This window comes from Chlorocebus sabaeus, chromosome 10, assembly GCF_047675955.1.
Source record: "Chlorocebus sabaeus isolate Y175 chromosome 10, mChlSab1.0.hap1, whole genome shotgun sequence".
Taxonomy (NCBI): domain Eukaryota; kingdom Metazoa; phylum Chordata; class Mammalia; order Primates; family Cercopithecidae; genus Chlorocebus; species Chlorocebus sabaeus.
The window spans coordinates 84,666,109-84,690,242 of record NC_132913.1 but is presented as its reverse complement, the minus strand read 5'-3'; the positions used below and the strand labels follow the sequence as shown (position 1 = coordinate 84,690,242).

The window sequence follows — 24,134 nt, the reverse complement described above, 5'->3', positions numbered from 1 at the left end:
AGGCACGAGAACTGCTTGAACATGGGAAGCAGAGGATGCAGTGAGCCGAGATCGCATCATCGCACTCCAGCCTGGGCAACAAGAGCAAAACTCCGTCTCAAGAAAAAAAAAAATGTATGTAACTATATGCAAACTACTTATGCTCTCGGCAAATACCTCATCTGTAAGTGGAAAGATACTGCTTACCTTGTGTGAAAGCACAACCTGGCTCCTCATGAGTAGAGGCTGGTATGAATCCTTCATCACTCTATACCCAGTGTCTGAGAGAAAGCAGGTGCTCAAAACAGATTTATTAAACAAATTAATACATATATATATTTATGTAGAGAACTAATTACTGAGGTCCCTTGTTGATCTGAGGAAACAAAGTTAATGACACTATCACTGGAAGTTTAATGCCAGAGGGTTGTTGGTATGTAGTGAAAGGAGGACAGGAGATCAATGACTGGTTAAAAGAAAATTGAATTTTGCTTATATTTGTCAAAGTCTGTTTCTTCATAGAAATAGATATTTTAGAAATCTTCATAGATTTTTTAAGACATGAAATGCTATAACAACACTTTACTATGTCTATGCAAATACACATTTAAACAATATAGGAAGATTTCAATAACCAAACTAACTGTACAAAAAATAAACAAATTAACTTTATTACGTTGCTACTTCAACTTCAGTCCTTACATTGATTTGTTTTTTAAAAAATATCGGTTTGAAACACATTACTGAAAGTGAGTATACACAATAAATAGAAAATAGGGATGCACAGTGCTGGAGACATTCAACCAACTTATCTTCATCTGTTGCCTACTGTTGTAGACAAAATTTGACACACAATTAGCATAATTGAAAGAGCAGTCAAACTACCTCGGAGAAAGTGGCAAACTACTGGAAAAGTAGCTTAAAGCTCTGGACCACTCACCAAAAAAAAAAAAAAGAAAAAAATTCACTGTTTATCTGGGAGCTAGCCTCATTATGGCACTGAATTTATCTACTAGTCATAAGAACAATTTTTAAAATATCAAAAGTCCCAGGGAACCTTCACTAACAGCTTTTGTTTTTGTTTTTTGTTTTTTTTGGAGACAGAGTCTCCCTCTGTTGCCCAGGCTGGAGTGCAGCAGGGCGATCTTGGCTCACTGCAACCTCCGCCTCTCGGGTTCAAGCGATTCTTGTGCCTCAGCCTCCCAAGTAACTGGAATTACAGGTGTGTGCCACTATGCCCAGCTGATTTTGTATTTTTAGTAGAGATGGGGTTTCACTATGGTGGCCAGGCTGGTCTCAAACTCCTGACCTCAACTAATCTGCCCACCTCAGCTTCCCAAAGTGCTGGAATTACAGGCGTGAGCTACTGCGCCCAGCCCAAAGTTTTTACTTTAAATATATGATTACTCAAATATCCTAAGCCATATGGCAGGCCCTATAACAATAAGTTACAAATAGTCTGAATTTAATAACTTAAGTGTGATATGGTTAATATAATATATACTGCGTGAATATCTTAACTAACCTCTTTCAGGTAAGGTGATAATTAAAAGGTTTAAATTTACAGTTTCAACTTCTGCTCAAAAGAATCATGCCCGTATTCTAGCAATGGTGATGACATCCCATTATTGTAATGCAGAACATGATAATGTCCATATTATTTTGAATTATACTTGATTGAAGAAATAATTCTATGTACAAGTGAGTCTATATTCTATGTGCAAATTTTCAATGGTGCAGGTTTATAACCAAAGTTGCGTTTAACAAATGCTTTCTGGCTTCTGAAAACATGTCATGAAAATACTTCCTAAAAGTGAACACACTAAAGTTAGAAGCAGGTGACACCAGTTCTTTTTTGCCTTTATGTGTGATGGACTTCATGAAGCATTAACTCCCGAGGTATATTTGTTTCTGGACCATACAGCTTACATGCTCTTCTTTCAAAGGCAGCTACCATCTGCTTCACAACTTCATCAAAAAACAATGTGGCAAGCTGAGAATGTAGAAGTGATCGAAATTCAAAAGAAATCTGTAGAAAAATATTGAAAATTATTTTGTGCTTTTTTTTTTTTTTCTCCTGGAGAAAGACTCTTGCTTCGTTGCCCAGGCTGGAGTGCAGTGGCACAATCGCGGCTCACTGTAGCCTCAACCTCCTAGGCTCAAGCAATCCTCCCACCTCTGTCTCCCAAGTAGCTGGTAGTACAGGCACATGCCACCACATGTGGCTAATCTGTGTGTGTGTGTGTGTGTGTGTGTTTTGTTTTTTGTTTTTTGTTTTTTGCTAGAGAAGGGGTTTTGCCATGTTGCCCAGGCTGATCTCAAACTCCTGGGCTAATGCAATCTGCCCACCTCAGCCTCCCAAAGTGTTGGGATTATGGGCGTGAACCACTGCTCAGCCAGAAATTTTTTTTTTAAACTAAATCTCCACTTAGGACAGTGGTGTTCACACTATGAACTGGGTATCTAAGGCAGAACTGTGTGGATGTATGTAGGTGGGATTTTTAGCACCCCCCGAAAAGAGGGAATCTTCTTTTACTGCAACAAGCACAACTGCTGGCATAATAAGCTTACATAAACAAGGCCAACCAAATTTCATTTCAAGGGAAAAAATCTGTTTCTTAAGATTGGAAAAAACCTTTGCTGAATACATTAATCACTATGCCTTCTTATTAATGTGCCCCTTTTAGATCCATCCTATCCCACAAAAGGAAATAAGGAAGGGAAGTGATCCTTCTCATACGTATCATTGAGAAGCACCAGCAGGAAGATGAAGCTGGAAGTGTGCATGCACATGTGTGCCTAACCCACAGGGCAGATGGTGTAAGTGGTTTAATCTTTTTTTTTTTTTTTTGAGACGGAGCCTTGCTCTGTCGCCCAGGCTGGATGGAGGGCAATGACCCAATCTTGGCTCACTGCAACCTCAGCCTTCCAGGTTCAAGCAATTCTCCTGCCTCAGCCTCCAGAGTAGCTGGGACCACAGGCACATGCCACCATGTCCAGTTAATTTTTGTATTTTCAGTAGAGACGGGGTTTCACCACGTTGGCCAAGCTGGTCTCAAACTCCTGACCTCAAGTGATCCACCCACCTAGGCCTCACAAAGTGTTGGGATTACAGGCATGAGCCATCATGCCTGCTCATGTGGTTCAATCTTAAAGTAGCCAATGATTTGGACAAGCTTGTCCAATCCACCTTATTTTGTAGTTGTTGTTTTGTTTTGTTTTAGGTTTTTAACAGCCTGAAGCCATGGGTTTTAGTTTCTGTCTCTAGTGGTAAGTGGAAAAGAGGGATGAGGAAGAGGCTTTACTGGCCCAACCAGAAACAGAAACTAAGAACCCATGACTGTATTCTCTCCCTTGGATACCCTTTTAGAACTTTATTTATACCCTCTCATTGTTCCATATAGAATTCAAGACAACTGGTTTGAGAACTGTGTTTTAAGGACCAAATATCCTCTAAATATTAAAATGTTTACTTTTCATTATGAAATAATTTCATTTTTGTAAAAGAAAACCTGAAAAACAATACAAAGAATTCCCATGTACCCATTACTCAAATTTCCTATTTTAATGTCTTCAATAACCATACTGTAATTCTCAAAATCAGGAAATTAACAGAGGGAGTTACTACTACTAGATAATAATGCTATTATCTAATTTATACAGACCTTATTCAAATTTTCCGAACTGTCTTTTGAGACAGTGTCTCACTGTCTCCCAGGTTGGAGTGCAGTGGTGCAATCTCAGATGACTGCAATGTCTGCTTCCTGGGTTCAAGTGATTCTCCTGCTTCAGTCTCTCAAGTAGCTAGGACTACAAGCATGCACCAACACAACCGGCTAATTTTTGTATTTTTAGTAGTGATGGGGTTTCGTCATGTTGGCCAGGCTGGTCTGAAACTCCTGACCTCAAGTGATCTGCCCACCTCGGCCTCCCAAAGTGCTGGGACTACAGGTGTGAGCCACTGTGCTCAGCCTCAATTGTCCTATTAATGTCTATAATGCTTTAATGAAAATTACTCAAGAGCTGAGAACAGCACACGATAATTTAGTCAAAATTGCCACCATTTCTTAAAATTCAATGCCCAAGTTGCATGTACAGAGAACAACTCCCATATTACCTGTTGGCAAAGAAAAACCACAACTTGCTTTAAGTTTGCTATAACTAAGATTACATGAAAAAAAAAGTTACTAGGCTGGGTGTGGTGGCTCGTGACTGTAATCCCAGCACTTTGGGAGGCCGAGGTAGGCGGATCTCCTGAGCCCAGGAGTTCGATACCATCCTGGGAAACATGGCGAAACCCCATCCCTACATAAAATACAAAAATAAGTGTGTGCGGTGGTGCATTCCTGTAGTCCCAGCTACTTGGGAGTCTGAGGTGGGAGGATCACGTGAGCCAGGGAAGCAGAGGTTGCAGTGAGTAAATATCACAGCACTGCACTCCAACCTGGGTGACAGAGTAAGGCCCCATCTGAGAAAAAAAAACAAAAACAAAAACAGAAAGTTACCAGACTCTAGATTCAAAAAAATGAAAAAAACCTATTGCCTTATTTCTGCATCTTTTATTTTTAAATTTAATTTTTTTGAGACAGGGTCTCACTCTGTTGCCCAGGATGGAGTGCAGTGATGTGATCATGGTTCACTGCAAGCTCGAACCCTTGGACTCAAGCGATCTGCTCGTTAGCCTTCTCAGCAGCTAGGACTACTGGTGGGCACCACTACACGGGGATAATTTTAATTTTATTTTTATTTTTATTTGTTTTGAGGCAGTTTCGCTCTTGTTGCCCAGGCTGGAGTGCAATGGCACAACCTCGGCTCACTGCAACCTCTGCCTCCCAGGTTCAAGTGATTCTCTTGTCTCAGCCTCCCAAGTAGCTGGGATTACAGGCATATGCCACCACGCCTGGCTAATTAGGGTTACATCATATTGGTCAGGCTGGTCTCGAACTCCTGACCTCAGGTGATCCGCTTGCCTCAGCCTCCCAAAGTGCTGGGATTCCAGACATGGGTTACTGCACTTAGCCTGTTTCTGCATCTTATATGCAATGTGTTCTTTCATTCGGTGTTAATTTAAAACTATTAAGTTCAAAACTGTTATTAAGCTGGTCAAAAAGTCATGGCATGTGTCTTATAATCTACAGATTTGTAAAAAATAGAAAGTAGAGAATGAAGGAATATTCAAGGTTGCAAGAAATAGAATAAAAAAGAAATGTTCATTAGCATTTATGCAGAAAAAGGTCTTCAATATAATTATGGCCTCTGTGTTCTAAAAAATGATTACTTTTTACCAATTTTACCTTATTAGTGAAACAAATCAAAGGCTTTATGAGACTTACTGAAAAATCCAAGGTACAAGTTCTTGGGTAGCCAGGAAGACCTGGGCTAAAACGCCAAATAGTCTCCAAATGATTGAAAAGTCTCCCATCAGTACAAGATGCCTAGAACAGAATGAAAAAATAAAACCACAGTTAAATACCTTTGCTACTGGCCAGAATCTAAGAATCTACTATGATTGCGGCTGATTTCTTTCGTAATAATTTTTATAGGTCAGACCACAGGAGATAAAGAGATCTAATTTTTAGTTGGTACTAGGAAGTAATGTCTTGCCAACATTAGCCTTTTTTTTTTTCTGCAGGGATCCCCAAGATTGCCAGTTGTTTTCTCTTCCATTGCTAACACCTGCTTTGCTACTTAGCTTTCCTTCCTCTAGCAGCAAAAGAGGGAGCTTCTTGGAAGCTTATTTCCAGCTCTGCTACATATAAGTTATCGTGAACAAGTTAAATCCCCATACCCTATTTCCTTAATCTGCAAAATAATACCTACTTTATATCATGAGATCGCTGAAATGTTAATAAGGTACCTGGTACACATTTATCTCCTACTCAAAGACTTCTCTTATTAATCACGTATAGTCTTTCCTTCACTCTTTGCTCCTTATTCCTAGAGGCCTCTATCTAGTTTTCCTAACTGTGTAGTCCTGGCCCTTAGAACTGATCCATTTCTTTCTGATTTTTTCAATGCACATGTATATTTTATATTCAGTAGGCACACAATCACAACACTTAACCATACTATGTGCAGTGCATCTTGGTAGTTCCTATTTTGTATCATTAAAAAAATACTTATTGTGGCTGGATGTGGTGGCTCACACTTGTAATCCCATCACTTTGGGAGGCCAAGGTGGGGGGAAGCACTTGAGCCCAGGAGTTCGAGGCTGCAGTAAGCTATGATTATGCCACTGCACTCCAGCCTGGGCAACAAAACAAGATTCCTTGTCTCTTCAAAAAAAATTTAAAAATTAGCCAGGTGTAGTGATGCATGCCAGTAGTCCCAAGTACCCAGGAGGCTGAGGTGAAGGGACTGCTTGAGCCCAGGAGACTGAGGCAGCAGTGAGCTATAATTACGCCACTGAACTCCAGCCTGGGGTAACAATCTTAAAAATAAGACTGTCTTAAAAATAAATCAATAAATAAAAATTTATTGAGATCCATGAAAGAGTTGCCATCTGCAATGTAAAAATGGTAACCAGAACCATAGTTACTAGTTCATTGTTAGGACTGATGATGCTGGTTATGACCCTGAGTGACGCTCAGCTTTTTTTTACTTTTTCCCACCTCAGCCTCCCAAGTAGCTGGGACCACAGGCGTGTGACACCACGCCCAGCTAATTTTTTTACTTTTTGTAGAGCTGTGTTCTCCCTATGTTGCCCAGGCTGGTAATGAACTCTTGGGCTCAAGTGAACCTCCTGCCTTGGCCTCCCAAAGTGCTGGGATTACAGCAGGCGTGAGCCACCTCACCTGCACAAATAACCCAGAGCATTCCTGAAGTGCACAAGTAATTTTTAAGAGCATCAAGAGTCTGTAATAAAATCTTGTTATTTCAGTTGCCCAATTTTAGGATAATACATTCTGCCTTTCTTTACAATCATTTAAGAAGCTTATAGGAAATTTAACACTAAAAGATAAACAGGTTTTGGGAGTAAAGGATAAACAGGTTTGGGAGTCAGTTCCTCTATTTATTTATTTATTTTTTTGAGATGGAGTCTCACTCTGTCACCCAGGCTGGAGTGCAGTGGCAGGATCTCGGCTCCCTGTAAGCTCCACCTTCCAGGTCCATGCCATTCTCCTGCCTCAGCCTCCCAAGTAGCTGGGACTACAGACACTCACCACCACACCCGGCTAATTTTTTTTTGTATTTTTAGTAGAGACGGTATTTCACCATGTGAACCAAGATGGTCTCCATCTCCTGACCACGTGATCTCCCCCCGCCTCGGCCTCCCAAAGTGCTGGGATTACAGGCATGAGCCACCACACCCGGCCTCCTCTGACTACTTTTATACAAAATCTAGCAGTATTTCACTCACTTCAGTTATCTAGCCCAAAGATGCACAGATTTTTACTGTTATGTTTTGACAGGAACAGTTTGCCAAAGACCTCATTTCTAACAGCAGAGATACTGAACAGCAGAAGTTGTCACTATGATGATCCACTACTGACTGTTCTGAGAGAACTGATCCAGACCATTATATAAACTAATCCATACAAAATGTTTGTTTCATGAAGTAGGCAGTAAAAGTCATTGAACTGTTGCCTCTCTGAAAATGTTCAAGGGCTTCTGGCCATTAAAGATTAGTGTAGACTAGAATTACTGACATATTAAGTGACAGGCATGTTTTGGTCAGCTAATAATTTGCAGAATTGTCACATGATTTCTGTTCTTCCCTTATAATAATTTTTACTGTATTGGGTAAAAAATAACAATAATTATTTTTACTGTGTTGTCTATTGGGTATTAAAATCCAGAACCTGGCCGGGCATGGTGGCTTATGCCTGTAATCCCAGCACTTTGGGAGGCCAAGGCAGGTGGATCACCTGAAGTCGGGAGTTCGAGACCAGCCTGACCAAATGGAGAAACCCCGTCTCTACTAAAAATACAAAATTAGCTGGGCGTGGTGGCACATGGCTGTAATCCCAGCTACTCAGGAGGCTGAGGCAGAAGAATCGCTTGAACCCAGGAGACGGAGGTTGTGCTGAGCCGAGATTGTGCCATTGTACTCCAGCCTGGGCAACAAGAGCGAAACTCCATCTCAATCAATCAATCAACCAATCAAATCCAAAACCTGGGCAACAAGAGCGAAACTCCGTCTCAATAAATAAATAGACAAATAAATAAAATCCAGAACCTAGGCCAGGCATGGTGGGTCATGCCTGTAATCCCAGTATTTTGGGATGCTGAGGCAGGCAGACCACTTGAGGTCAGGAGTTTGAGACCAGCCTGGCCAACATGGTGAAACCCTGTTTCTACTAAAAATACAAAAATTAGCTCGGTCTGATGGTGCATGCCTGGGATCCCAGCTATTCAGGAGGCTGAGGCAGGAGAATCGCTTGAACCCAGGAGGCAGAGGATGCGGTGAACCGAGATCATGCCATTACACTCCAGCCTGGGCAACAAGAGTGACACTCGATCTCAAAAAAAAAAATTCCGGAAACTGAACCCAGAACAACTGAAAGTTGAGCATATATTCTCAAATATGTCTTTAAAAAACAAACTAGCATTATTATGTGAGGCAGCTTATAATGAAAAAAATAGGGGGAAGGAGAGTGGGGGAAAAAAAAAAAGAAAAAATAGTTTTGGAGTCAGACACATGCAAGTGTGAATTTGCCCAAGGTTCTTAATCTCCTTAAGCTTCATAAAATTGAGATAGCTATGATCATCTAATGCAGGTTATTATGAAGATTACTTTTTTTTCTAACACAGTTTATCTCCCCCCTTAGCAGTGCTGCAAGTCACTCTTAAGATTATCATGAATGTCTCTCAATCTGCAATAATCCAAGAATACAGGTAGTGAAAGCTTTGTAAGTATGGAGCCCTCATGACTCCCATCATTATAGTACTGCTGTTGAGGATACAGAGATGAAAAAGACACGGGTTCCTTCCCTCAAGTACCACAGTCTTGTCAAGGAGAAATCCTGTTGAAGAAATATATCACCGAGTGATAAGTGAAAGCATGAATAAAGCACCGAAGAATCACCAAGGTAGTGCTACTTATCAATATGAAAGGAAAGAGAGAAAATGACCCCAGATGGTCAGAATTTCAAGGAATATCAAGAAGGTAAGTGCATTACAGATAGAAGAATAAGCAAGATGCAAAGGCACATTGCTGTGAAATAGTACTGCACTGTGCATTCATGGAACTTTTAAGACATATGGTATTAGCTGAACATTAAGTATAGTATTACGTGGGACGAGGGAGCAGGGAAGTAAATGGGTCAATGTGCAATGATAAAGAGATTTATCCTGTGTGGTTTTGTTTTTGTTTTGTGTTTGTTTGTTTTAAGATGGAATTTCGCTCATTGCCCAGGCTGGAGTGCAATGGTGCGATCTCGGCTCACTGCAACCTCTGCCTCCTGGGTTCAAGTGATTCTCCTGCCTCAGTCTCCCAAGTAGCTGGGATTATAGGCACCTGCCACCATGCCTGGCTAAGTTTTGTATTTTTAGTAGAGATGGGGCTTCACCATGTTGGCCAGGATGGTCTCAAACTCCTGACCTCAGGTGATCCACCCATCTCGGCCTCGGCCTCGGCCTCCCAAAGTGCTGGGATTACGTGTATTAGCCATCTCATCCAGCCTGTTTGTTTGTTTTTTAGAGATGGAGTCTTACTTGCTATGTTGCCCAGGCTGGAATGCAGTAGCTATTCACAGGCATGATCACTGTACACTACAACCTCAAATTCCTGGGCTCAAGCAATCCTTCTGCTTCAGCCTCCTGAGTAGCTGGGATTACAGGTGCATGCTACCAAACCTAGCTTATCCTGTAGGTTTTAAGAAGGCAGGGGAGAGAGGCTGGGCCTGGTGGCTCACGGCTATAATCCTAGCACTTTGGGAGGCCAAGGCGGATAGATCACCTGAGGTCAGGAGTTCAAGACCAGCATGGCCAATATGGAGAAACCGCGTCTCCACTAAAAATACAAAAAAATTAGCCAAGCGTGGTGGCACATGCCTATAATCCCAGTCACTTGGGAGGCTGAGGCAGGAGAATCACTTGAACCCAGGAGGCAGAGGTTGCAATGAGCTATGATCGTGCTACTGTACTGCAGCCTGGGCAACAGAGCAACAATGTCTCAGGAAAAAAAAAAAAAAAAAAGGCAGCAGGTTCCGAACAGAAGAAAGGGAGAGAGTGAGGAAGAAATGAGATTTATTTAGAGTCCTTTTAGTTAGAAGCAGCCTAATATATATACTAAGATTTAAGTTCTGGACAGGCGCAGTGGTTCATGCCTATAATTCCAGAACTTTGGGAGGCTGAGGCGGGCAGACCACGAGGTCAGGAGATAGAGACCATCCTGGTTAACACGGTAAAACCTCATCTCTACTAAAAACACAAAAAATTAGCCAGGCTTGGTGGCGTGAGCCTGAAGTCCCAGCTACTCGGGAGGCTGAGGCAGGAGAATGGTGTGAACCCAGGAGGCGGAGCTTGCAGTGAGCCGAGATCGCGCCCCTGGAGGCGCCACTGCACTCTAGCATGGGCGACCCAGTGAGACTCCATCACCAAAAAAAAAAAAGATATAAGTTCTAAGGGACTGAATGGTAAATTGAGCTCAGGAAATAGAAAAAAAAAATTAAGGTTATAGAAATATTCACTGGTATCAGACAGCTGGAGTCCTGGCTCTGTGACATTGGAAAATTTTTCTATCTCTTCTAAGCCTTAGTTCGCTCAACTCTAAAATAAATAATAACCCTTGAACCTCAAAGGGCTGTTGTGAGAATTTGAATAATTCAAGTAAAGCAGTAAAATGGGCTCAATAAATGTTAGCTATTATGAGAGACAATAGTTTAAACGCTCTAAAACAATGAGGCAAGCACGTGAAAACATTTGCAATAATAGCAAAATCCTAGTCCACAACATTTCAAGTGGAATTCAAGTTTTGAGGGTAAGAACAGGGCAGATAGGGTCTTAGCTTCACTGGACAGTGAGAGTGTTCTCTTTCTCTTTCTAGCTGCACCAGAAAGAGCCCATCTGAGAGCTGCACCCCCTTCAATGCCTAACAAAGAGCTGACTAAGGTATTTGGCTCTGGCCAGTTACCAAGAAATGATATCATCATTAAATCCTGTGGGCAAAAAATAACTCAGTTTTAAAAATCTTTGACTACTACAAAATAGGAATGCAAAAAAAATATGCATTATTGCATGGAATTCTGCCTTTTTGTTTTTAAGGTTGGTACCCTTTTCCATATGTGTATCCACCTCTGACAAGCATAAGATGATTAATATGATGTAAGAGGAGTTGGCATTTCAGTACCTGGTACTTGGCAGGATAATCTCAACAATGTTTATATATATATATATATACACACACACACACACACACATATATATATATATTTTTTTGAGACAGGGTTTCATTCTTGTTGCCCAGGCTGGAGTACACTGGCATGATCTCAGCTCACTGCAACCTCTGCCTCCTGGGTTCAAGTGATTCTTCTGCCTCAGCTTTGAGTAGCTGAAATTACAGCAGCTTGCCACCACATTGGCTAATTTTTTTGTATTTTTAGTAGAGACGGGGTTTCACCACGTTGGCCAGGCTGGTCTCAAACTCCTGACTTCAGGTGATCCACCCACCTTGGCCTCCCAAAGTGCTGGGATTACAGGTGTGAGCCACTGTGCCCCCCAATATTTTTATATTTTTTCTTTTCATTTTAATTTTTTTTTGAGACAGGGTCTCACTCTGTTGCCCAGGCTGAAGTGCAGTGGCTTAATCACAGCTCCCTCTAGCCTCGACTTCTTGGGTTCTGATCTCAGCCTCCTGACATGACATATTTATCTTTGTTTTGTTTTTTTGTTTTGTTTTGTTTTTGAGACAGAGTCTCACTGTGTTGCCCAGGCTGCAGTGCAGTGGCGCTATCTCGGCATGCTGCAACCTCTGCCTCTGGGTTCCAGTGATTCTCCTGCCTCAGCCTCCTGAGTAGCTGGGACTACAGGCACGTGCCACCATGCCCGGCTAATTTTTGTATTTTTAGTACAGATGGGGTTTCACCATGTTGGTCAGGCTAGTCTCCAACTCCTGACCTTGTGATCTGCCCGCCTTGGCCTCCCAAAGTGCTGGGATTAAAGGGGTGAGCCACAGCACCATGCCTGTATCTTTTCTACCTTTGTTTATCCTCTCACCACTTTAATTTTTTTCCTTCCTTCTTCCCCACCATTCCTTCTTTAATTTAAAAAACTATATTTTTAGTAAACAGATTTACTCTTCCCCCAATAATAAAGTATTTAATTCATATTTTAAAACAGCTGAAAAATTAAATTAAAACATTTCCCACTTGGGTGGTGCAAGTGATCTGTCCTGTGGGTCAGCAGTCCTCAACAAAATGGAAAAAAAAGGCAAAAGTTTCCCATTCCCATATTATATTCAAACTTTTATTTGGAAAGAATAATGCTAATATTGATAAAGTAACACAGTTAGAAAACGTAATACATTTTTTACCCTCCTCCTGTTAGGTTAAATAAGTTTTTTTAGGCTATTACATTTTAACCCATTTGACAGAGTTAATATATGGGAGAATATTTAAAAACAACAAAAAACAAAACTGTTACCTTTACTAAATGAGGTTTCACCAAGGTTACTACTGATGTATATCGCTCCAACACAGGTGGAAATCCAATTTCTAATCGTGTTTTACAATATCCAGATCTCTTGGATATAACATCTGATTCTTTGCACCAAGGAACAAAATGCTTGTAATCCTCCACTCCCGATACTACATCATACATTTCCTGCATTGAATATCTTTAAAAAATAAAAATAAAAAGAAGTATTAACTCCATCTAGTTATATAATATACGCATACTTCAAAGTGAGTATGTATAAAACTTACTGTATATGATAAATAAATCATTCAACACATATGTTGAACCACATTCTGGAATCAATGACTTCAAAGCAGTACAGAAAATAAAAAGGTCTCTAAATAAATATATATAGGGTATAGGGTATGGCAGAGATCACAATTTGGCTTCTCACAGGTTGAATCTGATATAAAGAGGTAGTTTTTGTTTTTGTTTCTTTTTTTTTTGAGATGGAGTCTCAATCTGTTACCCAGGCTAGAGTGCAGTGGTATGATCTCCACTCACTGCAACCTCTACCTCCCGGTTCAAGCGATTATCCTGCCTGTGCTGTGTAGCTGGGACTAGAGGCACGTGCCACCATGGTCAGCTAATTTTTTGTATTTTTAATAGAGACGGGGTTTCACTGTGTTGAGGATGGTCTCGATCTCCTGACCTGCTGATCCACCCTCCTCGGCCTCCCAAAGTGCTGGGATTACAGGCGTGAGCCACCACGTCCAGCCTAAAGAGGTAGTTTTTAAAATTTTAGTAGCCAGAATTTAAAAACTGAGAGTATGGGGCCGGGCGCAGTGGCTCAAGCCTGTAATCCCAGCACTTTGGGAGGCTGAGACGGGTGGATCATGAGGTCAGGAGATCCAGACCATCCTGGCTAACACGGTGAAACCCCATCTCTACTAAGAAATACAAAAAACTAGCCGGGCGAGGTGGCGGGCACCTGTAGTCCCAGCCACTCGGGAGGCTGAGGCCAGAGAATGGCGTGAACCCGGGAGGTGGAGCTTGCAGTGAGTTGAGATCCGGCCACTGCACTCCTGCCTGGGCTACAGAGTGAGACTCCGTCTCAAAAAAAAAAAAAAAAAAAAAAAACTGAGAGTATGGCCAGGCGTGGTGGCTCATGCTTATAATCCCAGCACTTTGGGAAACTGAGGTGGGCAAATCACCTGAGGTCAGGAGTTTGAGACCAGCCTGGCCGACATGGTAAAACCCCATCTCTACTAAAAATACAAAAATCAGCCAGGTGTGGTGGCACATGCTTGTAATCCCAGCTACTCAGGAGGCTGAGACATGAGATTTGCTTAAACCCAGGAGACAGAGGTTGCAGTGAGCGAAGAGCATGCTACAGTCTGGGCTATAGAGTGAGACTCTGTATACCACACCTCTCTCTCTCTCTGGCTACAGGTCCCTGGGCTGTAGAGTGAGACACTGTACACCTCTCTCTCTCTCTCTCTGAGACCCTGTACACCTCTTCCTCTCTCTCTCTCTCTCTCTCTCACACACACACACACACACACACAGTAAAGCAAACTAAATCACTATTTTTGTAGTTGCCATTTCTCTTTTTAACAGGTAATACCTGTGGCAATGATGTCCATCCAAAGATTTGCACTCCTTTTACGTGGTGCTGTTGCTAGGATGTACCTGCCCATCAGAAGCAACAATTCCCAGTCCTCATTCCCACTACGTTTAGATGGGGTCACAATTAGCTGTTGCCAGTAATATCTGGGAGGAGGTGTTGTGTGTCACCTCCAGACCAATTAACACTATGAAGACTAAGTAACTACAGAGGTCAAAGGTTGGATGTAGCCTGGGTTTCTGAGTCACTACCTGGACTACAGTACATGACACACCCATTTGAACTCTACATGAGAAAAAAATGAACTCTTGGGTATTATCTATATGGCTGTTAGCATTACCTTAACTAATACAGAGACTAGCTAGTAATAAAGATAAACTTAGTGAACAATGCTGTTAAGTCTTTTACTACAGAAAAATAGAGAGAACAAAAGCAAATGAGTAAAATTAACGAAATGCACTTTCTTTTTTTTTTTTTTTTTTTTTTGAGGCGGAGTTTCGCTCTGTCGCCCAGGCTGGAGTGCAGTGGCCGGATCTCAGCTCACTGCAAGCTCCGCCTCCCGGGTTCACGCCATTCTCCTGCCTCAGCCTCCCGAGTAGCTGGGACTACAGGCGCCCGCCACCTCGCCCGGCTAGATTTTTGTATTTTTTAGTAGAGACGGGGTTTCACCGGGTTAGCCAGGATGGTCTTGATCTCCTGACCTCGTGATCCGCCCGTCTCGGCCTCCCAAAGTGCTGGGATTACAGGCTTGAGCCACCGCGCCTGGCCACGAAATGCACTTTCACAAAGCTTCATGGTCAGTTGGGAATTAAGAGCCATTTGTAGAAATTCCCCTATGGAGGGATGGTATATTACCGGTTTAGCAGAACTGTAGTGTCTTTACCACCTGCTCTATTTACGCCTATATCAGGGGCCACACCTGGCCCACCACCTGTTTTTGTAAATAAAGTTTTACTGGAATGTGGCCACACCCATTTATTTACATATGATGTATGTCTGCCTTTGGACTACAATGAAGGAGCTGAGCAGTCCCTATTGCCCACAAAACTTAATATAGTTACTATCTGCCCCTTTACAGAAAATGTTTACCAAAGGTTCTAGATGAGGAGCCTTAGTATGTATGTACTTATCTATGTACATCTATATATGAGGAAACTATGTAAACATATGGCTCAATGTATTAGTAATGTTGCTAATATAGAAAAGAACAATGAACAAAAAATGTAGGTCATAATTTTCTTTACATGTCAAATATTTAAGTCTATACTGAAGACTTACCATATAATTACATTCATTCAACAAATATTTATAAAATAGCAAGGGCTATGAAAAAGGCCAACCTAGGTCAGGAGCGGTGGCTCATGCCTGTAATCCCAGCACTTTGGGAGGCCAAGGCACGTGGATCACGAGGTCAGGAGGTTGAGACCAGCCTGGCCAACATAGTGAAACCCCGTCTCTACTAAAAATACAAAAATAGCCGGGCATGGTGGCATGCGCCTGCGACTTGGGAGGCTGAGGCAGGAGAATCGCTTGACCCGGGAGGCGGAGGTTGCAGTGAGCCAAGATTGCGCCACTGCACTCAAGTGTAAGACTCCATCTCAAAAGAAAAAAAAAAAAAAAGAAAAGAAGAAAGTCAACCTAGAAAAAAGAGCTTAGTCTGTAAGAACATAATCCAGAAAGAGGCATGATACCTCACAGAAAATTGTGAACATGCTCTTTTAGTTAGAATTCTTGTTATATACAAACCCTAAAATTCTTCTCTCTGAATATTCTTTCCTTTTGTTTATTAATGGTGCAGTGATTTTGAAGAAAGTTCGTACACATATCTCCTTAGGCAAAATTGAGGTATGTAGTGGAAGAGTTCTGCTCATCAGTATGCCACAGGAAGCTAAATATCTGAAAAGACAAAAATCACCTGATTTAGAGTGACAGTAAAAATTAAGAGGAAGCACAAATTATAGAGACTATAAAGTAATTATCACACTTTGGAAGGTTTTGCAACTTCAGAATGTTCCTGAAAAAATACACACACATGAACAAAGAAAAAGTACAGCTTCTTAAACACTGTTAAAAAACTAAAAATAGGCCGGGCACGGTGGCTCAAGCCTGTAATCCCAGCACTTTGGGAGGCCAAGACAGGCGGATCACAAGGTCAGGAGATCGAGACCATCCTGACTAACACGGTGAAACCCCGTCTCTACTAAAAAAACACAAAAAACTAGCCGGGCGAGGTGGCGGGCGCCTGTAGTCCCAGCTACTCGGGAGGCTGAGGCAGGAGAATGGCGTGAACCCGGGAGGCGGACGGAGCTTGCAGTGAGCTGAGATCCGGCCACTGCACTCCAGCCTGGGGGACAGAGCAAGACTCCGTCTCAAAAAATAAAAATTAAAAAAAAATAAAATAAGAAACTAAAAATAATTGCTTAGTTAGGTTAGAAGCTTCTGGCATAAAACATCTCTCTCCCAGAAAGTTGGCTTTCTCTGTAGTCGTGTGTTACAACTTACTCTTGCCATAAGCTTTGCTAGATACCCAAATCTGTTTTCCAATTTGTGTTGTCTACCTACGTTGTTTTCCCAGCTGGATCCACAGGTGTTTCTTAATTCTTGATCCACTCCAATGAGACTTAAAATTAGGTCTCAAATCTCTTGGCAGAGATCTGGTGGTCCTGTCAGTACTGATGCCAAGCATGGTGGCTCCAACCTATAATTCCAGTGCTTTGGGAGGCCGATGCATGAGAATCCCTTGAGGCCAGGAGTTTGTGACCAGCCTGGGCAACATGGTGACCCTGTCTCTACAAAAAAAACCTTAAAAATTAGCCAGCCATGGTGGCATGTGCCTGTAGTTCCCGTTACTCAGGAACCTGAGGCAGCAGGATCGCTTGAATACAGCAGTTTGAGGTTGCAATGAGCTATGAATAGACCACGGCACAGCAGCCTGGTGACAGGGTGAGACTCTGTTTCAACAAAAGCAAAAACAAAGCAAATAAAAACCAACTGTTGCTGTGTTCTCCTTTACCCCGCAGTCTCCATTTCAATGCATATATGTAAAAATATGTCTAACTAGAAAGTTATTGTTTGAGGTACTTCTATATACAAATGTTTGACATATGCTTGTTCACCTAAATATTTTCAGCTTTCCTTAATAAGATTATTACATAACTGGCTGGGGGAGGTGGTTCATGCCTGTAATCCCAGCACTTTGGGAGGCCAAGGCGGGTGGATCATGAAGTCAGGAGTTCAAGACCAGCCTGGCTAACATGGTGAAACGCCATCTCTACTAAAAATACAAAAAATTAGCTGAGTGTGGTGGTAGGTGCCTGTAGTCCCAGCTACTTGGGAGGCTGAGGCAGGAGAATTGCCTGAGCCCGGGAGGCAGAGGTTACAGTAAGCCGAAATTGTGCCACCACACTCCAGCCTCGGAGACAGAGCGAGACTCCATCTCAAAAAATAAAAAATAAAAAAAAGACAAGAAAAAAGGTTATTACATAACTATTTGACACTAATAGTCATTGCTGGCCAGGATAATTCAATTTAAATTATCCACATATTTACTGAGCCCCTATTCTAAGTTAAGACTGTGCTAGGTACTAAGGATATAATGGTGAATAGAACAAACATAAGCCTTATGAAGATTATATTCTAGGTGAAGACTGACTCAAAAAACTGCTGAAAAAGAAATGGGGGGAGGTGTAATTAGGACCTCCTTTAGACAGGGTGACCTACGAATCCCTTAAAAGATTTCAGTTGAGACATAGGGGACAAGGAGTTAGCCATGCAAAGAGAGAAAAGATGTACATATATGATAACTGTGTGTGTGTATATGTATATACCAATACACATAGGCATTAGCAGCATTTAATGCCTCATTCTATTTATTTATATATATGAATACATACACATATATACATACATATATATGTAAATGAAGTGGATCACACCACTGCACTCCAGCCTGGGTGACAGCAACTCTCTGTCTCAAAAAAAGAAAAAAAAAAAGAAAAGAAAAAGAAAAAGAAAATATGACCCCAGGCCAGGCGCAGTGGCTCACGCCTGTAATCCCAACACTTTGGGAGCTGAGGCGGATGGATCACGAGGTCAGGAGATTGAGACTACAGTGAAACCCCGTCTCTACTAAAAAAAAATACAAAAAATTAGCTCTGCATGGTGGGGGGCGCCTGTAGTCCCAGCTATTTGGGAGGTTGAGGCAGGAGAATTGCGTGAACCTGGGAGGCGGAGCTTGCAGTGAGCCAAGATCGTGCCACTGCACTCCAGCCTGGGCAACAGAGTGAGACTCCGTCTCAAAAAAAAGAAAATATGACCCCAAAGCATAAAACAAAACCTCAACTACAGGGAGACAAATTTGGGCTCTATAATACAATAAAGCACTTTAGAGCTGTTTATAAAAATTGAACAGACTTATTACAGAGAAAATGAAATAGAGGTCAATGAATGTGCTTAAGCTAAATACTACATGACTATCTGTTACAATGTAATGAAGGCTGGGTGCGGGGGCTCACGCCTGTAATTTCAGCACTTTGGGAGGCCGAGGCAGGTGGATCAATGGAAGTCAGGAGTTCGAGACCAGCCTGGCCAACATGGTGAAACCCTGCCTCTACTAAAAATACAAAAATTAGCCGGGCATGGTGGCACGTGCCTGTAATCCCAGCTACTTAGGCGGCTGAGGCAGGGGAAATGCTTGACCCTGGGACATGAAGGCTGCAGTGAGCCGAGACGGCGCCATTGTACTCCAGTCTGGGCAACACAGCAAGACTCCCTGTCTCAAAAAAAAAAAAAAAGTGTCATGGAAAAGAAACATAAACTGCACATGGGTGAACTTATTAGGACCTTTTAAGATTCTAAGATTCTTATATATTCTGCTCTAAATAACACTTTATAAATGAAAATATAAAAAAGCAAGATGGCTTTGTGAATTCTAAATTTTCTGGGACATCACAAGTAGTAGTTGATTTTCTAATAGTGGTAAGAGCATAATTCTATGTTTCGATACATACAATGTATCAGTGATCAATCAGGGTAATTAACACATCCATCATCTCAAACATTCATCATTTATTTGCATTAGGAACATTCAATATCCTCCTTCTACCTATTTGAAACTATATGTTCTTGCTAAGTATAGTCATCCTACAGTGGTATAGAAGACGGATCCCCAACACCCAGGCCATGGACTGGTGCCTGTCCGTGGCTTGTTAGGAACCAGGCTGCACAGCAGGAGGTACTACCGCTCGAGTTCCACCTCCTGTCTGATCAGCGATGGCATCAGATTCTCATAGGAGCAGGAACTCCGTGGTGAACTGCACACGTGAAGAATCTACGTTGTTTGCTCCTTATGAGAATCTAACTAATGCCTGATGATCTGAGGTGAAACAGTTTCATCCTGAAACCATCCCCCACCACCCTCATTAGTGGAGAAACTGTGTTCCACAAAACTGGTTTCTGGTGCCAAAAAGGTTTGGAACTGCGGGTATAGACCACTAGAAATGTATTCCTCCTAGCTAGCATTAATTTTGTATCCTTTAACACATCTCTCCCTATCCCTTCCTTTCTCCCAGCTTTCCCAATCTTTAGTATCCTCTGTTCTACTTTTTACTTCCACGAGATCAACTTTTTTTTTTTTTTTTGAGATGGAGTCCTGCTCCGTCGCCAGGCTGGAGTGCAGTGGTGCTATCTCGGCTCACTGCAACCTCTGCCTTCCGGTTCAAGCGATTCTCCGGCCTCAGCCTCCCAAGTAGCTAGCACTACAGGCGCCTGCCACCACACCCAGCTAATTTTTGTATTTTTAGTAGAGACGGGGTTTCTTTTTTTTTTTTTGAGACGGGGTTTCACCATGTTGACCAGGAAGGTCTCGATCTCTTGACTTTGTGATCTGCCCGCCTTGGCCTCCCAAAGTGCCGCAATTACACCCATGAGCTACTGTGCTTGTTTGAGATCAACTTCTTTTAGCTGCCACATACGAGAGAGAACTCGTCATGTGTAACTTTCTGTTCCTGGCTTATTTCACTTAACATAATGTCCTCCAAGTCCATCCATGTTGCTGCAAATGTCAGGATTTCATTCTCTTTTTATGGCTGAATAGTATTCCCGTCGTGTATGAATATATACACCACATTTTCTTTATCCATTCTTCTGTTTTGTTGTTGTTGTTGTGTCCCATCACCCAGGCTGGAGTGCAGTGGCACAGTCATGACACACCACAGCCACTGCCTGGGCTCAAGCAATTCTCCCACCTCAGGTCCCAATTAGCTGGGACCACAGGCATGTGCCACCAAGCCCTGCTAATTTTTTACTTATCTGTAGAAACGAGGTCTCGCTATGTTGTCCAGGCTGGTTTCAAACTCCTGATATCAAGTGATCCTCCTGCCTCAGCCTCCCAAAGTGTTGGGATTACAGATATGAGCCACTGTGTCCGACCTTGTTTGTTTTTTGAGACAGGGTCTGGCTTGGTTGCCCAGGAATGAGTGCAGTGGCCCAAACAAGGCTCACTGTAGCCTCAACCTCCTGGGTTCAAGTGATGCTCCCATCTCAGCCTCCCGAGCAGCTGGAACCACAAGCTTGCACAACCACACAGCCAGCTAATTTTTCTGTATATATGTATGTGTATACACACACACACTTTTTTTTTTCTGTTTTTTTTTTGGTAGAGACAAAGTTTTGCCATGTTGTCCAGGCTGGTTTCATGAGCTCAGGCAATCCTCCCGCCTCAGCCTCCCAAAGTGTTGGAATTACAGGCGTGAGCCACTGAGCCCAGTCCCATTCATCTGTTGTTGGACACCTACGTTGATTCTGTATCTTGGCTATTGTGAATAGTGCTGAAACCTTTACTTGAAAAGACGAGATCTTTGCTTCTAAAGAGGTGAACTGGGTATCTGGTTGACTTTTTACTATATACAATGGTTCATGTGTTTAGTGGGAGTCAATACATGAACCTTTCTACCAGGTTTATGTATTGCCTCCCAGCCTACGCAAAAAAATACCCTTACACAATCTGATTACAATCCTAAGGAAAACACCTGTGTTTAAAGCAAACTGACAGGGCATTTTCTGATTAATTTGCATGCTATAGTTACAGTGCCCTGGACAGCACATCTATTCTCACGCACTTCCAGGAATACTATGTCTTAAACTACGATATGAGGAGACACACATTCATATATACAGTTAAGCCATGAAATGAATACTGGACCACATGGAAAACAGCTTTTTTTGTCACTCCTCTTCCAGTACTACTCTCTCAAATACCTAAGTATAATAAAGGTCAGAATCTGATGACTAACGCTGGAAATGAACTCAAACTGCCGCCCTCATTATCATAAACAGTATTTATCTTGGAACTGAAGCCTCAATTTGATCACTAAAGCAACTGTATTTTTCTCAAAAGCAAGTGTTGTTTATTTGCAAGACAACATTTTATAAGAGTAATACAAACAGATCTGAAGTATGACGGGGTTATTCTGCTTGAAACTACTTTTTGAAGTTACTTTCTAAAGCAGGAGTAATTTTATGATTTGTCTCATCCAACATTTGTCTAAAGGGATTTGGATTTGGTAAGGTTGTTGGTGTTTTTAAATATTCTTAATTGAATCTTTTTTAAAAAAAATTATTTCCTCGTTTCCCGTAGGGCTGGATCTTAATTTAATCTAAATGTCCTGGGGCTCAACCAGATTTGTGTTTTCTCTCCCCACGTCGTACTTTGTACACCTGAAATCATTTAAAACACACTAACTTTAATTTTCAAGAACATTACAATGTTATTAATAAAAGGAAACTATGTCGTACAAGTATGGTATCCATGTTCCGACCTCCATCTCCACCCTCAACTACCAAAAATTGAACCAACCAGGAAAATCGAAAGCAGACTACGGTTCAAGGTTACAGGACCTGTAAGTTATAGCAGAGTGAAAAAATCCAGGTCCCTTATGTTGGCTACATTTAGTTTTGTAAACACTAAATGGTGAGGGCAAAGCACTCTTTCAGAAATTGGGAAAACGCATCTGACCATCTGGCAGGTAGAAGGAATCGGAGAAGGCAGCTCACCGCCAAACCACAAACTCCCATACAACCAGCAGCCGGCACCCCTTCCGCGCAAAGCTAACACTTTCCAACAGCAGTAGCAACAGGCCATAGGGGAGGAGACCGGAAGAGCCCCAAGGCACCAATGGCCAAATTGCTTCCAAAGTCGCTTTGCCGATGATTTCACCGCCTCTCAAGAGGGAAACGAGGCTCGAACACAGCCTTGGGCCCAGGGGGATGCGCGCCGCTCTTGAGTCCCTCAGATGCCAAACGCAAAAGAGCTTTCTCCTCTAAAGACACGGAAATGCACCGAGTCCGGCTCTGCCTCACCCCCAAATCCTTCCGGTCCTCCAACTCGGCAGCCAAAATGGAAAACTACTCTCGTCGCAGCGCCCCCGCTGTTGATTACCTGCCATTCCGCACAAGCGCCCGTGCGGGGGCGCAGGCCGCTGTCGCCGACTTCGGAAGGCATCCTGAGAACACCCTTCTCAAGGCTGTGTGACCAGTCCGAGCTGCCATGATAGACTCTCCGAAGCCGGTCGTCACCTCCCAGACTAGCCTTGCAGCACCGCCCTTCTGTGGTCGGGCCGGCAGCCCGGCTCCGGTCCCTCTTAGCCAATCGGCTGGTCCCCTGCCGCAGCCTGACACGCCCCTTCTTCCCTTCCGGGTTGCACGTCGCTGACACACGCTCACTCTACGTAGGGCTGACTGTAAACGGTCCCGTCAGCCTGTCGGCCAATCGGAGGAGATGCAAGCCCGCCAGGACACACCTCTCTCTCCGGACCGACCAATCGCTTTTCCCGCGCGCTCGCGCAATTTGCGTAATACTCAGTGACTCATCAGTCCACGCCCCGCGCAGGAATTTTCCTGGAGTAACCAACTGTCGTGGTTCTCCTGGGGTCCGCTTCCGGTCGGGAGGCCAGTGACTTGAGCCCCGCCGGGGAGCTGCGGGAAGCCCCAGGGTTAGGGTGTTAATTATGTAACTGTCCAAACCCATGAGCGCAGAGCCAAACAGGCCATCGCTCCTGGCTGCGAAGCCTGGCCGTTCCCGTCCTGCTTAATGATTGTGTAATACAATGCCTGCTTTGCCTACCTCACGGGGTAATTATGAGGGCAACATAAGGTCCTGTCATTAGGAAAGAGCCTCAGTTATCCAGCATCAGTTCCATCTGCCTTCTTCCTGCGTGGCCCAAATTTTAGTTAGTGTTCTTGTATGGCTTGGGTTTCCCTTCCATACTAATCAGACGACTTCGCTTTCATTTACTTGTTTCGGTGATCAGTCGTCAAGTCCAGACTTCTTGTTCCCTCAGTTTGTTCTCAGGTCTTAAGGTTTGTACGCCGATAGTTTTCCTGCAAACTGTAAAGTGAGGATAGCAATACTACCTATTTAATATAGTTTGGGAACAGTAAATTAGATTGTTGATTAAATGTAGTCAGATATTTGTGTGGCACCTAGTAGATACTGGAGAAGTGAGCAAAAGTCTTCACTGTCACAGAGCTTATATCCCAGTAGGGGAAAGAAACCAATTAGTTTATAGTACAACGGCAGCTTGTTATATGTCCTGGAGACTAAACAGTAAACCAGGGTAAGGAGATGAAGAGGGAGGAATATGGTAGGGTGCTGTTTTATATAGGGTAGTTAAGAGGGGCTCTGAGAGGATGGCACTGAACAAAAGCCTAAAATGAAGTGCGGAAGTGAACTGATTACTTGGGAGAAAATGACTTTCAGGTGTGTGGAACAGCAAGCGCAGAGGCCCCAGGCAGGAAAAATCTTGGCATGCTTTAGGAAGAGCAAGGAGTTTGGAGCACAGCGAGAGGAGGAAAGTGGTAGGAAATAAGGTCAGAGAGGTAGGTAGAGCTTTATCCTAGTGCCACGGAAGCCATAGTGTGCTACCAATTTTTTATTGTATTCTAAGTGTGAAGGAAAGCCATTAGAGTTTGA

The 24,134-nt window shown here is 42.8% G+C and overlaps 1 protein-coding gene across 1 annotated transcript; it reads right to left on the bottom strand.

Moving 5' to 3' along the window:
• Window positions 1-634: 634 nt before the first annotated feature.
• Window positions 635-22,792, bottom strand: COQ10B (coenzyme Q10B). The gene is made up of 5 exons (XM_007965741.3): window positions 22,602-22,792; window positions 15,911-16,060; window positions 12,565-12,757; window positions 5,313-5,414; window positions 635-2,008 (listed from the first exon to the last, which is right to left on the bottom strand). The coding sequence occupies exons 1-5, from the start codon at window positions 22,709-22,711 to the stop codon at window positions 1,841-1,843; spliced, it is 723 nt and encodes a 240-aa protein (XP_007963932.3). The 5' UTR covers window positions 22,712-22,792; the 3' UTR covers window positions 635-1,840.
• Window positions 22,793-24,134: the final 1,342 nt, after the last annotated feature.

Excerpts from the sequence above, each read along its gene's own strand:
- COQ10B (XM_007965741.3), bottom strand. The coding sequence starts at position 22,711 with ATGGCAGCTCGGACTGGTCACACAGCCTTGAGAAGGGTGTTCTCAGGA. Across the intron at positions 12,758-15,910 it reads TCAGAGAGAAGAATTTTAGG|ATATTCAATGCAGGAAATGT; the intron begins GTTTGTATATAA and ends TATTTTTTAAAG. Across the intron at positions 2,009-5,312 it reads CTTGTACCTTGGATTTTTCA|ATTTCTTTTGAATTTCGATC; the intron begins GTAAGTCTCATA and ends ATTTTTCTACAG.